The 14,402-nt window shown below is 58.2% G+C and overlaps 1 protein-coding gene across 1 annotated transcript; it reads right to left on the bottom strand.

Annotated features, from left to right (window-relative positions):
- Nucleotides 1–3,942: 3,942 nt before the first annotated feature.
- On the bottom strand, nt 3,943–6,250 carry S1PR4 (sphingosine-1-phosphate receptor 4). The gene has a single exon (XM_049642346.1). The coding sequence runs from the start codon at nt 6,090–6,092 to the stop codon at nt 4,935–4,937; it is 1,158 nt and encodes a 385-aa protein (XP_049498303.1). The 5' UTR covers nt 6,093–6,250; the 3' UTR covers nt 3,943–4,934.
- Nucleotides 6,251–14,402: the final 8,152 nt, after the last annotated feature.

Raw genomic sequence — 14,402 nt, 5'->3', positions numbered from 1 at the left:
CAGCCCGCGCCTGCTCCGGGGTCCTGCGGGCACCGCCACGGGCCGCCCCGCTCGCCGCGCTGCCTCCGGGGAGTTGTAGTCCTGGCGCGCGCGGAGCCTCCTGGGAGTGGTAGGCCCACTCTGTTACTTCCCAACGGAGGACGCCGCGGTGGACTGTTGGGCTAGAACTGATGGCGTGTCACGTCAACTCCGAGTCCCGAAATACGGAGACTTTAAAAACAACTATTTGCGGTCGAACTTTCTCCAACCCTGTCTCTTGTGGGGGGACGAGGGGGGGCGGCGAGAGCCGCGGGGACGTGACCTTCCGACCCGGAAGGAAGTTGGAATAAGAGACGAGAGGGGCCAGCCCAGTGCGCGCAGTCTCCTGGGAATTGTAGTCCGGTTAAACAGGCGCAGGGCTCATGGGAGCTGTAGTCTTCCTGGCAGAAGTCAGAAAAATCCCTTAAAACAACCAAGGCACGTAGATGTTAGACTCCGCGAGGGCAAAGACTTTTGTCCGCTTCGTGCGTTGGTGTATCCCCAGAATTTAGTGCGAGGCCTGGCATACAGTGGGTTGGCTCTACAGTTTGGGGATGAATGAATGAAACAAGAAGAAAGAAATCATGATAGAAGTCTCCTAAAGGGATGGTGCAGTGGGTTATGGGACTTGTAGTCTGGAGCCTGGAGTTTGTGCAGGGTCGGTGATAGGATGATTTCTACTTAGGCTTATTCGTATTTGGGGCATATTCATAGTAAAAAAAAAAAAAAAAATTCTTTTGAAGTTCGTTGTTCATATTTTTAACTGGGTGTCCCGTATTTGCTTTTTTCGAATCTGGCAACCTTAAGATCTCACTGTCTGCCTGCGAGGGGTCTTAAGGAACATCCATAACTCATACCCCCTGTGTGAGGGTACAGATGGGAAGACTGAGGCCACAAGGTGCCGAACAAGAAGGCCCTGCCCCCCAGTGAGTTGACATCCAGGCTTCAATACGGCTCCTGGAGGACTTGGGGGACCCCCCCTCCCCCGTTCTGCCCCAGGTGCGAGGCGACATGTGTGCTGACTGATAGAATTCTGGACTCAAGTCTCAGTGCCGACCCACCCTTCCCAGCTGTGTGACCTTGGGCAAATTGCTTCACCTCGCAGAACCTCAGTTTCCTCAGCCACCCGATATGATGACAAATAATCAGATGCCCTTTTCCCAACCACCCCCCTGCCAGGGGTAAGAATTCAGTAAGATGGTCCCCGGGGGAACTGACTCAGAAAGAGCTCAGCACACATTAAGGGCTCGGTAAGCGCTGGCGTGAGAATGCACCAGCTCGTGCAGCCTCCCGGCTGCTGCCTCTCCTATCCCTCCACCCCACCCTCCTGCAAGGCTAACACCTTCCTGCCTGGCGTTTGTCACCCCTAACCAGAGTGGGACCTTTGTGGGTGCAGGCACCAGGGTGTCTGTGGGCGGAACCCCAATGCCCAGAGTAGAGCCTGACACACTGGTTAAGTGAATGAATGAATGAGTGGAATGAACGGGAAGTGAGAGCTCCAATGCCCCCCCCCACCCCGAAACTCATTCTGGCCCATGTGCCTTTCGTCCCCGCTTCTGCCATGTGCCCCCGTTCTTCCGGGTCAGGCTATGAACGCACAAGATACGCACACACTCGCCCAGAGACAGCCGGAGAAAGGGGCCTGAACTTGGCTCGGAAGACGAGGCCTGGGCCCTGGAGCGGCTCACGCCGCCTCCTCCCCTGAGCCATAGTTTTCCCGCCTGGGAAATGGAGAGGTTCAGGTAATCCCTAACAAGCAGGGATCGAGACGCCACCTGCCTGCCACCCCAGCTCTGCCCCTTCTGAGGCGTGTGGCCTTGGGTACATCCCCTAAGCTCTCTGGTCCTCAGCTTCTCCATCTTTAAAATGGGGCTGATGGTGGCGTTTGCCTCCTAGAGGGTTTCTGAGGGCCCAGCGAGTTGATGAACGAGGGAGGAGAGCAGCGTGTCAGGCACTGAGTAATATATATGAGGCTTTGTTCCTACTGCCGTTCATTTAAAAACACGCACATGATCGTTTGAGGGCCTCTGTAGGCCTCACCTTATCAGCATGTCCGGAAGCCAGGGGCCATCAATATCCTCGTTTTACAGGAGGAAGCCGAGGCCCGTGGTGTGTGGCAAAGCCGGAAAATGATAGCAGGTTACAGACGGCAGAAGTCAGGATTCTTGGGGACAGTACTGCTGTCTTGGGGACAGTACTGCTGTGGCCACGAGTCACACAGTACTGCTGTCTTGGGGACAGTCAGCGGGGAGGCCTGGGGTGGGGAAGAGGGAGAGGAAGAGGTTTCTGAGGCTCCGAGGGAGGCGTGCTGTCGGGTCCAGTTGTCTCGGAGCTCTGGTCACACCAGTGACCCAGACACTGCCACCGTCTCCCCCCCCCCCCCAGAGCTGACAGTCCAGGGGAGGAGACAGATGAGTGACCAGAAGCGGGCACAGCCGCCGTCAGTGTGGGACGCGCAAGCAGCTGTGGGAGCTGAGAGGCCACCTAGGCAGGAGGGGAAATCAGGGCAGACTCCCTGGAGGAGGCGGTCCTAAAGCTGAGACCCGAAGGGGCAGTGGGGCCGGCTCACACGGGCCCAGAGCACGGGCTCGCAGGTTCAAGGTGGATGGCCCAGGCTCCACTCACCACAGATTCCACCAAGACCCTGCCACCACCTAGCCCGGTTGCTGCCATCACCCGTAAACGTGCCAATAAGAGTCGGAAAAATATAAGAATATCCCAGTTTATTGTGCACCCGGACACATGCCTGGAGTTTCTGTGCAACAGAAATCTCTGTGATGATGGAAATGTCCTGCGTCTACACCACCCCGGACAGTGGCCACGAGCCACACGTCACTATGGAGTGCTTAAAACGTGCCTGGCGCGACCGGACGTTATGGGCTGAACTGTGTCCCCCTCAGAGCTCACGTCTGAGTCCTCAGAATGAGACTGTGTTTGGAGACAGCGTCTTTACAGAGGCGATCACGTTAAAAATGAGGTCGTTCGGTGTCCTTAGAGAAAGAAGGCCTTTGGGCACGGACACCCAGGGAGAGCGCCACGTGGAGGCAGAGCTCGGGAGGACGCTTCCACGGGCCGGGGGGTCACGGAAGATTCCAGCAAACCACCAGAATCTAGGAGAGAGCATGGTACGGATTCCACCTCGGAGCCCCAGAGGCACCAGCCCCGCCGGCTTCTTGGTCGCAGCTTTCCAGCCTCCAGAACCAGGAGAGAACAAGTGTCTATAAAGCCCCTCAGGCTGTGCCACCGACACGTGGCACCTCCAGCCTACCGAGGCACCGAGAAAGTGAATTTCAAAATTTCATTTCATTTTCGTTAACTGTAAACAGCCGCCCCCCGGGCGCCACGGCTAGCCGAAGTTTCCAGTCGCCTCACCCCTCCTCGTGCACAGGGGAAACCGAGGTCAGAGAAGAGCTGTCCTGTGCCCGCGCGGCAGGCAGGTGCTGCCCCCAGGAACGTGGCAAGACAGAGGCAGGAAGATTTGCAGGCAGGGGCTTGCCTGGAAGGAGGGAGAGAGAGGGAGCTTCCTACCAGCTGAAAGTGGCCCGCGTTGAGGGCCGTAGCCCTGCGCTGTCCAATGTGCTGGCTGCGGGTGTCACGGGCCGTTCAAACCCAAACTGAGTTCGGTTGCCCATGGCGCTGACCACTTACCAAGTGCTCAACAGCCACGGGGGCTCCCGGAATGGGCCGCGCCTTCCTACCGCGTGCCCTGGCGAGCGCCTCCTCCCAGGGTCCCATCCGTGATGGGCCCATGTCACAGGAGGGAAGGACAAGGCAGTTAGTGCTAAAGGGAACCCCAGGGGCGCCCGTGTGGCTCGGTCGGTTGAACATCCGGCCCTTGATCTCAGCTCAGGTCTGGATCTCGGGGTCACGGGTTCGAGCCCCCCCCCCCCGTTAGGTTCCATGCTGGGCGTGGAGCCTACTTTCAAAAAAAAAAAAGTCAGAAGATGGAAAAGAGAAAGCTATTAGGGCTGTAGAACTATGAGAGAAGTAAACTTTAAAACTAATAATAATAAATAACGGGAACTCTAGAGGAGTGGGCAATTCCCTGAGGTCGGGAGGGTCAGGTTAGCCCCCAGATGGGGCCCCCACAGGGGGCAGAGGCCAGAGGCGGGGAAGAGACTGGGGGGCCCAAGATGAGGGATGGGGCAGAGAAAGGGGAAGTGAGCGGGAGGGGCAGGAGCCCCACCTGGCAGCCCCAGAGGCCCTCACGGTTGCACACGCGCGCACACACACACACACACACACACACAGAGGAGTCTGTGCACGAGCAGACAGGCCAGCCCACACTGTCGGCCCGCCCCGGTCTGTGCCCGCCTCCCTCCCTCACACACACTCTCATCCACACCCTGCCACTCCCCCTCACAACCACACCCCAGATCCACACAGCCCCACGGCCCTCCCTGGCCACGGGCACACCTCCTCGCACGCCGCTCGCTGGCCCACAGCCCCACGCCGTCGTCCCTCTGCCCACACGTGAATGAGAGGGAGGCCGGGACAAACCATCACTGAGCTTCCGTGTTGCCAGGACATCAGCCCCGCAGCCGCCCCCTCGAAGCCCGAGAGCCCCCCCCACCCCGAGGCCGGGGGGCGGGGCTGGGACTCCCCAGAATCACCCGGGAGCTGGGGGCATACACAGCAGAGACGCTCATGCCCTCTCCGGGACCCTCCCCGCCCCCGTGAGCAGTCACCTCCTCCAGGGCGGCCACGGGACACCTGCTCGGCATCAGCAGGCCCAGGCGCCGTGGGGAGGACCACGGGGCCTCGGGACGCACCCCCGCTGGCCGCCCTGTTCCCGCCTGTCCGTCAGGACCCCCTGCTCCCTGCGCACTCCCGGCACCCCCCCTCCCCCGCCCCCCGCCGGCCCACCCCTCCCGGGGGTCCCGCGGGCCCAGAGAAGCGCCCGCGCGGGCAGCGGCTCAGATGCTCCGCACGCTGGAGATGCTGGTCAGGGGCTCTCGCATCCGAAAGCTGAGCGACCGGGAGCCCCGAAAGCTGTCCCTCGGCCTCAGCGAGCTGTCCGTGGTGGAGGCCTCAGAGTGGGCCTCGGCGGCCTTGGCCAGGCAGTCCCCGGGCCCCCGCAGGCCCAGCCTGAGACACCCGCAGCAGAGGAAGCCCAGCACGGCCTGGCACACCTCGCGGCTGCGGAAGGAGTAGATGAGGGGGTTGACCGCGGAGTTGAGCACGGCCAGCGCCAGGATCCAGTCCATGCCCCGCAGGTACTCCTGCGCCCAGTCGTGGGAGCTGAAGACGTCGGCCAGCAGCAGCCCGAAGAGCGGGCCCCAGCACACCAGGAAGGCCGCCAGGATCATGAGCACCGTCTCGAGCAGCCGGCGGGCCTTGCGGCGGGCCAGCACCCGGGAGGCCTTCTGCCCGTTGGCCTGCACCACCCGGAAGATGGCCCCGTAGAGCACCATGATGGCGGCCAGGATGCAGGCGAAGACCGCCACGCAGAAGAGGATGTACTCCTTGGCGTAGAGCGGGAGCAGGCTGGAGCAGCGCCGGAAGGAGCACACGCAGTTCCAGCCGAGCAGCGGCAGCAGGCCCAGGAGGATGGCCAGCAGCCAGCACAGCCCGATGAAGCCGTAGACGCGGCCCGTCTTGCCGGCCCCGCTCCTGGCCACCGGCCGCACCATGGTGGCGAAGCGCTCGGCCGCCGTGAAGAGCAGGCTGAAGGTGGAGGCGGCCAGCGCCATGAACAGCAGGCCCTCGCGCAGGAACCACTGGGTGGGCGCCAGGAGGAAGGTGCGGGCGCCCGACAGCAGCACATTGGCCAGGTAGGCCGCGCCGGTGAGCAGGTCGCTGAGCGTGATGTTCACCAGGCAGTAGTACACCCAGCGGCGGGACCGCATGCGGCTCACGATGGCCAGCAGCACCAGCAGGTTCTCCAGCACCACCAGGCAGCTCACGGCCACGAAGAGCCCCCGCAGGATGCCCAGGCCGCCCTCCTCGGGCCCGCCGCGCCCCGCCAGCCGGCCCGAGTGGTTGTAGTGCAGCGCGATGAGCCGGCTGTGCCCGCCGGCCGCCAGCTGCTGGCAGGACTCGGGGGCCTCGGCCGGGGACCCCGAGCCGTTCATGGCGGTCCCCTGGGACGGACTGAGGCCCCGGGGAGGCTCGCCCCCGGGGCAGGGTGGAGCCACTCGCCGGGCCTCGGTTTCCTGTTATTTGAAATTTCCTGTTATGTTCGAGGTACCCCCCGCCCCAGGCCGGGGGTGAGGCCGGGGACAGGGAGGGGCATCCCAACGGTCGCTGCGGTTGCCCCCTGCCGGGAGACCCTATCTGTGCCCCCCAGCCCGTGGTGCGCCCCCCCCCCAAGAGCCCAGGGAGGGGCGAGGGCCCCAGAGGGGAGGGGAAATGGGCCCCTTTCCCGGGCTGGGCGGCTCCCCTGCCCCCCCCAAGCTACCCCCTCCAGGACCCCGTCATTCTCCTCAACCGCTCCAAGCCTGCCTGGCACACAGTAGGTGCTTAATAAGTGGGTTAAGTGGCTGCGCACACAGGAGCGCCCCCAGATACCTCGTGGAAGGCATAGGCACATTTTGTTGCCATGACAGAGCCAGGCCCGGCCTGTGGTACGCTGTCCACAGAAGGGGAAACTGAGGCCAGCCGTCCCCAGTCGCCCAGGAGAACACGCAGCGGGAGGTAAACACCCAGACAGGTGCACGCGTAGGTCTCGGCCAGGACCCTCGGGATTGCCTCTCCTGTGCCTGAGCTGGGGCTGCTCCCCTCACCCCTGGATGGGGAGGGGCGGGGCTCATAGGAAAAGTGGGAGCTCACCCCCTCGTGTCTATCCTGACCCAGTCAGGCCGACTCACCTGGAGATGCTGAGGACTGGGGCATGCGCACCAGGTGGGGGAGGGGCGGGGGGTGGGGCACGAGTCCAGCCGGGTCCTGGGGAATCCGAGTCCAGGAGGCGTAGCTCCAAGGGGCTCCAACATCCCCATAAGTCTCGGCGGTCACGATGAGACTGGGGCCGAGGGCGGACCAGCCTGCACCCCTTCCCTTTGTTCAGTGTTCAGCCCTGGGAGCAGGGCAGGTACCGGGAGCCGCAGACAGAGGTGCTGCCTGAGGACTTAGGAGCATCCTCTCACTGGAGGTGACCAAGCAGAAACGGGTCTGAGGAGGAGGTTGTGGGAACAAGGGCTGCCCAGGCAGTGGGGGTGTGAGGTTGGGGCAGGGGGACACGCCAGGGAGCACCCCCGAAGAGCTGAGCACTGAGCCTCAGCCTCAACTTCACAAGGAACCACCAAACTCAGGCACATTCACAGAGACACGTTGTGTGTCCTGATGCTGAGCCTGGACCTTGAAATGGTCCCTGATCCTGCACTGAGCCCTGATCCTGGACTGAGCCCTGATCCTGAAATGAGCCAAATTGAGCCCTGAGCCCAGGCTCAGCCATGATCCTGGGCTTAACCCTGATCTTGGACCGAGCCCTGATCCCAGACTGAGCCCTGATCCTGGACTGAGCCCTGAGCCCAGGCTCAGCCCTGATCTCGGACTGAGCCCTGATCTCAGGCTCAGCCCTAAGCCAAATTGAGCCTTGAGCCCAGGCTCAGCCATGATCCTGGGCTTAACCCTGATCTTGGACCGAGCCCTGATCCCAGACTGAGCCCTGATCCTGGACTGAGCCCTGAGCCCAGGCTCAGCCCTAATCCTAGACTGATCCCTGATCCCTGGCTGAACCCTGCCTGACCTTGGCTGAGTGGGTGACCATAGACTGACCACAACCCTGACTCTGGCTGACACCTGGCCCAGAACTGAACTCTGATCTCAAGCTGAGCCCCAATTCTAGTTGAGCCGGGCCTCCGCCTAAGCCCCACTCCAGCTGCAACTCGGACCCCGGTCTCAGAGAGCGAATTCAGGACTAAAGTAAATGTTATGAGAGAGCAGAGTTTGACTAACAAGGCCAAGCTATCCAACAATGACCTTCTGCCACGAATTACCTGCCGCCTAGTGGAAGGCACTATGCACACCGTACCTTATTTAATCTCATGATTATCCCCATGCTACGAAAGAGCCATCCCCCCTCTAGAAACCTGCCCAAAGTATGCATGCAAATGGTTATTCATTGTTGTTGGTAAATGCGAAATATTACAAGCAGCCCCAATGTCTGCACCCAAGAAAGAGGCCGATGAGCGACGCTGCACGTAGCGTGGAGCGCCACACGGCTGTGAGCGTGAGTGAGTGGATGGGCGTGGCCTCCAGGACGTATGGTTAAGGGGGTGGGGGTGGGGCGGGGGATACAAAAGGCTATACGTAGGGCGCTACCTTCTGCAAAGCGAAGAAGGGGAAATAAGGCCCCGATCTGCTTGCTTTTGCAAAAGACACACAGGACAGATAAACCAGGAACCCGTGAAATTGGTTCCCTGCGGGGGGTAGGGGGGCGGGTAGAGTTGAAATAAATGGACAGCGGTGGGACTGACACCCTATGAGCATTCCTCATAGTTTTCAAGCTCTGAGTACACTTGCCATAGTTTACAATGAAATTAACTCAGCAAGGGTGCAGGGGAAAAGCTCCAGGATGTGGATCAGAAACAGAAAACAGGTGAAACGAACTGTGTTTCAGATGAAAACCATGACCGCCCAGAAATAGAGGAGAACCAGCCCGTGCAACCTTTGGGCACGACACTTTTTCTAAAGATGAAAGGAACTGACCAAAAAAAAAAAAAAAAAAAAAAAAAAGGTCGTTGTTTAGTACATTTGTTTTCAGGACTGGCAGGGTGTAGTCATTCTGAAAGTCTCATGTGTATCATGGGACTGAGCAAAGTAGCGAGGGTACTGATGTTAGTAAGAAGCAGGTCTTGGGGCGCCTGGGTGGCTCAGTCGGTTGAGCGTCCGACTTCGGATCGGGTCACGATCTCAGGGTCCGTGAGTTCGAGCCCCGCGTCGGGCTCTGTGCGGACAGCTCGGAGCCCGGAGCCTGCTTCGGATTCTGTGTGTCTCTCTCTCTGCCCCTCCCCTGTTCACGCTCTGTCTCTGTCTCAAGAATAAATAAACATTAAAAAAAAAAAAAAGAAGAAGAAGCAGGTGTTCACAGAGGAGCATATAAGACGTCAACATGGGTAGGAGAGCACACGAAACAACCCCGGAGGGAAAGTATCAGCGAGGACCGTGACGATTTACTTTATTTCATTTCTTTAAGTTTCTTTATCTTGAGCGAGACAGAGAGAGAGAATCCCAAGCAGCCTCCACACCATCAGCACAGAGCCCAATGTGGGGCTTGAACTCACGAACAGTGAGATCATGACCTGAGCCGAAACCAAGAGTCGGATGCTTAACCTACTGAGCCACCCTGGCGCCCCGGGCCCCGTGATGATTTAGACAAAATCTATTTCATAACTCTGTCCACTGAGACCAGCCAATAACAACAGTTGCATCTAGCCCCTAGATCAGATCTTGGCTTTTGAATATCGCCTCCAGGGCTCCTGGGAGAAATGGCTGATTCCGGGAGTGGGGCAGGGAGAGTGCCACGCGAGCCTGGAAGTTCATGGTGGGCCAGGAAGTCAGGACGGGGACCTGTCAGAGACACAGGGGCCAGCCTGACAGGGCGGCTGCTGGCCAAGCCTGGAGCGATCTGGGCATCGGTACTGAGCGACCTTAAAATTGAGAGAGACTCAAAGTAGTGGTTGGGAGCCGGGGGGGGGGGGGGGGGGGGGACAGCCAGTGTTCGATGGGGACAGAGTTCAGTTTCACAAGAGATGGACGGCTGCACAGCATTGGGGATGGTTTAACGCCACTGAACCGGGCATTGGACGTGGTTGAGATGGTCAATTTTATGTTCAAGTGCGGTTTATCCCAATAAAACCAATTAGGGGAAAGAAAAAAAAAAAAAAAAGAAGACTCTCTCCATATCCTGCAGCTCCACCGGTAAACGTCCCCCCGATAACGGAGTCAGAACAGTCATCTCTTTGTGACCTCTCCAGCAACAACTGGCCCAGGCAAGAGTCGACACTGGGAGTTAAATGACTGCGTGGGGTCCCTGGGAGCAGGGCATTTGCATAATCTCAAAGTATCTTCCCACGGATCACTTTTTCTTCTTTTCTTTCTTTTTTTTCTTAACGTTTATTCATTTTTGAGACACGGAGACAGAGCATGAGCGGGGAAGGGGCAGAGAGAGAGAGAGAGGGAGACACAGAACCCGAGGCAGGCTCCGGGCTCTGAGCCGTCGGCACAGAGCCCGACGCGGGGCTCGAACCCATGGACCGCGAGATCGTGACCTGAGCCCAAGTCGGGCGCTTAACCAACCGAGCCACCCAGGCGTCACCCAGGTGACGGGGACCGGTCACTGCCCGGATATTCCCGCGGGGGGTGTGTGCCAGCAGACAGACTCGCCCTGAGGCACATCCCACAGAATAACTGACCTGTACACTTTCCAAGGTCTGTTCATTGACAACGGGTGGCGTTTTGGAGGAAAGGTTCGTGATGTGTCCGACTCACTCTCAAACTAGTTGGGAAAATGGAGGAAAAGATTTTCTACCGAACATATCATATATTCTTAGACAACGTGTATGGAGAGATCCCAAGCAAGAGGTTAACCACGGGCGGATCCAGCTCTGGGAGTTAGACTTTTTCTGCGAGGGGCCAAATAGTAACTATTTTCAGCTTTGTGGGCCAGACAGTCTCTGTCACAATGACTCAACTCTGCGGGGGGCGCCTGGGGGGGGGGGGGGGGGGGGCCGTCGGTTGAGCGTCCGACTTCGGCTCAGGTCATGATCTCGCGGTCCGTGGGTTCGAGCCCCATGTGGGGCTCTGTGCTGACAGCTCGGAGCCTGGAGCCTGCTTCACATTCTGTGTCTCCCCGTCTCTCGGCCCCTCCCTTGCTCGTGCTCTGTCTCTCTCTGTCTCTCAATTTAAAAAAAAAAACAACCAATTACCCAACGCTGCTGTTGTAGCAGAAGTGGGCGGGGACAATATGTAAATGAATTGGCCACGTGCCGGTAAAACTCCGTTTGCCAAAACAGGCTCAGCACAGGTCGTTGGTGAGTCCCTGACCTATAGATAAAGGGTTCACGGGAGTTCACTGTCCTCGTTTTGCAACTTGTTGCCTCACTTTGTGGTCAGGTTGTGGTCCCTGAATATCACTTCCCATGAAAAGGAAGCAGGGCTCCTTGGAGAAATGGCCGGGTGCAGGGTGCAGGGTTGGGGCTGGGCGAGCGTGGGAGGAGCTAACGGCGGCTGTCTGTGCCCGGCTAAGAACTCTTCGGGGCGAGTGGGGACGTGTCCTTCTGTGTCTGGCTCCTGTCACCGCGCACAGTGGCCTCCAGATCCGTCCACGTGGTGGCAGGTGGCAAGATATCCTAACTCTTTAAAAAAGCTTATGTATTTATTGAGAGAGAGAGAGACAGTGAGCAGGAGAGGGATAGAGAGGGGAGGAGAGAATCCCAAGGTCGATCCCACGACCCACGAGATCACGACCTGAGCTGAAATCAAGACTCAGACGCTACACCCCCTGAGCCACCCAGACGCCCCGGGACGTCTTAACTTTTTAAGGCTGGACGGTCCTGCAGCGTGTGTATGGGCCGCATCGAGTTTCTCCTTCATCCATCACTGGACTCGTGGGCTGCTTCCGCGTCCCGCCTGCTGTGAATAACGCTGCTGGGAACACGGGTGTGCGAATATCGCTTCAAGACCCTTTCAGTTCTTCTGAGTGGTTTTTAAATAGAGTATTCCAGGCAATAGATGCAGAGAAAACGAAAGCATTAGGCTATCGCCCCGCTCTAGCCGTGGCCAATGCTGTGTCTAAGGAATGTTCTCCAGTGGCCGCTACGACCATTCGTGATGGACGAATCGGACTGATGCCCCCTCCGTCCAGGGATCAGCATTAACACAAAAGAGAGAGAGTGAACTTGACGTTCGGCTACGCGTCTCCTGGAGAGGGACGTGGACACGGGGACTGGCACGACGAGAATCAAGCAAGCGGTCCGTGTCCTCGGCGGGGGGCTTACAGCGGCGTCCTGAAAGTCCACTCACGTTTCCAGACAGATCAGCTTGAGGCGTCCCGGGGAATGGGGAGGGAGTACGTTAGTCGACGCCTGGGAGGCCACTCGCCCAGTCGGGAGGCTGGGATACGGGACAAATGACCTGGTTTCTTCGACAGATCAATGGCAGCGAGAAAAAGGTCGTTGGATGCTTACAGATGAAAAGAGTTTGTCCCCGAAGTGGCCAAACACCACGCGTGGGCTTTGTCTGTGAGAAAACGCCTGCGGGATCTGACCGTCCGCGAGCAGACGTGACGCCCCCGTGGGCCCAGTCCGGCGACACGCTGAGCGGGTCCCAGCATCGCTCCCGAGGGAGTCTTGCCAAAAATGCACGGGGTCAGTCAAATCAAGAGCAAATACCAGACAAACCCGGGTTTTGGGAACCGAACAGAACCCTTCCCAGGGGCCGTGAGGGACAAAGACGGGCCACCCCGGAATGAGGGCACAGAGCCAACACAGCACGATCAGGGATCCTGGACCAGGAAAGGGGCGTCCACGGAAGGCTGGCCAATTTGGAACAAAGTCCACGGGTTAGCTAGACTTTGGAGGCGGGAGGCCTTCTGTCTCAGAAGGGGGCCCTCAAGTGCGTGATGATGAAACCGCACGAGGTCAAGGATAATCAGAGTCACCACGAGGCAGGTGTGGTGGGGCCAGGAGGAGGGAGGGCCGGAAATGGGCCAGCCAGGAAGGGTCAATGCCAACCGACTGCATAGGGATGGGGGTTTTCAGTCCCGGGCTCAGGCTCAGCTTACGCTTTCTGCCCATGACACTTTCAGGGGCCTGTGCGAATCTCTTTCATTCCTTTTTGAAATTAGAAGAAGGAAACAAATACAACCATCATGAATATGTAACAGTGAGCCCCCTCTGGATTTCACTGGTCTTTCTACCAACACAGTTGTTAAGAAAACAGCTTTTAAGGGGCACCTGATGGCTCAGTCGGTTAAGTATCTGACTTCGGCTCAGGTCATGATTTCATGGTTCGTGGGTTCGAGTGCCGCGTCGGGCTCTGTGCTGACAGCTCGGAGCCCGGAGCCTGCTTCGGATTCTGAGTCTCCCTCTTTCTCTGCCCCTCCCCCGCGCGCGCACGGTCTCTCTCTCTCTCTCCTTCTCAAAAATAAACATTAAAAAAAATTTTAACAAGAAAACAATTTTTAACAGTTGCTTCTGGAGGACGAGACCTATGAAAGCAATAACGTCTTGAGCCCACAGAAGTCCCAGCGCGGCCTTGCCTCACCTCCCTGTTTTCGTAGGTTTGGTATTTTCCAAGATCAGAAAAAAAAAAAAAAAAAAAGGTTTTCAAAGGGTTGGGCGACCCCTCAGCCAGGGGCCCGACGCCCACAGCGGTGTCACACCGGTCTTCCTGCTACGATGAGGGGCAAGTGGCCCTTTGCCTCTGTGGTCCTGCCCCCTGAAGCCCGCCAGCTCAGCCTAATCTCGAGGAAAGCTCCAGGCAAACCTGCACCGAGGGACGATCCCCGAAATACCTGCAGGGAGATCTGGAGTCCTCGCCCCCCCATAGCTGGGCACGTGACGTCATTGTGACCTCACGTGACCACATTTCCTCATCGGAAATAGGGTCTTTGCGGGTGTAATCAAGTTGAGGCGAGGTCATTAGGGTGGGCCCCCATTCAGTACGACCGCTGTCCCCTCTGAGGGGGGAAAACGTGGACACACACGGGAGAAGGGGCCACATGAAGAGAGGAGGAGATACAGGAGGGACTGAGCCAAGGCCAAGGGGCGCCTGGAGCCCCCAGAAGCTGGAAGGCGCGGGAAGGGAAGGATCCAGCCCTGGGGTCTTTGGAGGGAGAGAGCCCTGCCACACCTTGACTTCTGCCCTCTAGAACTGAGAGTAAAAATCTGCCATGAAGTCACAAAGTGTGTGGCCCTTTATTTTGTGGTCCCGGGAAACCAAGGCAATCCCTGTCCAGCGTGCTTGAAAACTGCCAAGCTCATGAAAATCAAGCCAGGGGCTTCTATCTGTCTGCCAGATGCGATGCTCCCCGATTCATGAATCTCTGAATAAAACCAAGAAGTTCTTTAAAATTACCAAACATGGGCAACTCAGTCGGTTGAGCGCCCGACTCTTGATTTCAGCTCAGCTCGGGATCTCAGGGTCGTGAGATTGAGCCCTGCATCGGGCTCCACCAACAGTGTGGAGCGTGGGTCAGATTCTCTCTCCCTCCGCCCCTCTCCCCTCCCCCCTCTCTAAAATAAAATTAAAAGTTAGAAAAATTTTAAAGTACCATATTAACGTAAGATGTGAACAGTAGGGGACACTGAGTGTGGTTTCGTAAGGCAACTCCGTACTTAGCTGCACAATTTTTCTGTAAATGGGACTATTCCGAAACATAAAGTTTATAGGTTTAAAAGTAAAAGGCAAAAAGCGTTGGATGAATCCGTTTCTCGGCTCTG

Source organism: Panthera uncia, chromosome A2 (assembly GCF_023721935.1).
Source record: "Panthera uncia isolate 11264 chromosome A2, Puncia_PCG_1.0, whole genome shotgun sequence".
Classification (NCBI taxonomy): domain Eukaryota; kingdom Metazoa; phylum Chordata; class Mammalia; order Carnivora; family Felidae; genus Panthera; species Panthera uncia.
Note: the sequence above shows the minus strand (reverse complement) of the source record. Positions and strands in the feature narration are given on the sequence as shown.

What these genes read in the sequence shown, in the direction of transcription:
- S1PR4 (XM_049642346.1), bottom strand. Translation starts at nt 6,092, where the DNA reads ATGAACGGCTCGGGGTCCCCGGCCGAGGCCCCCGAGTCCTGCCAGCAG.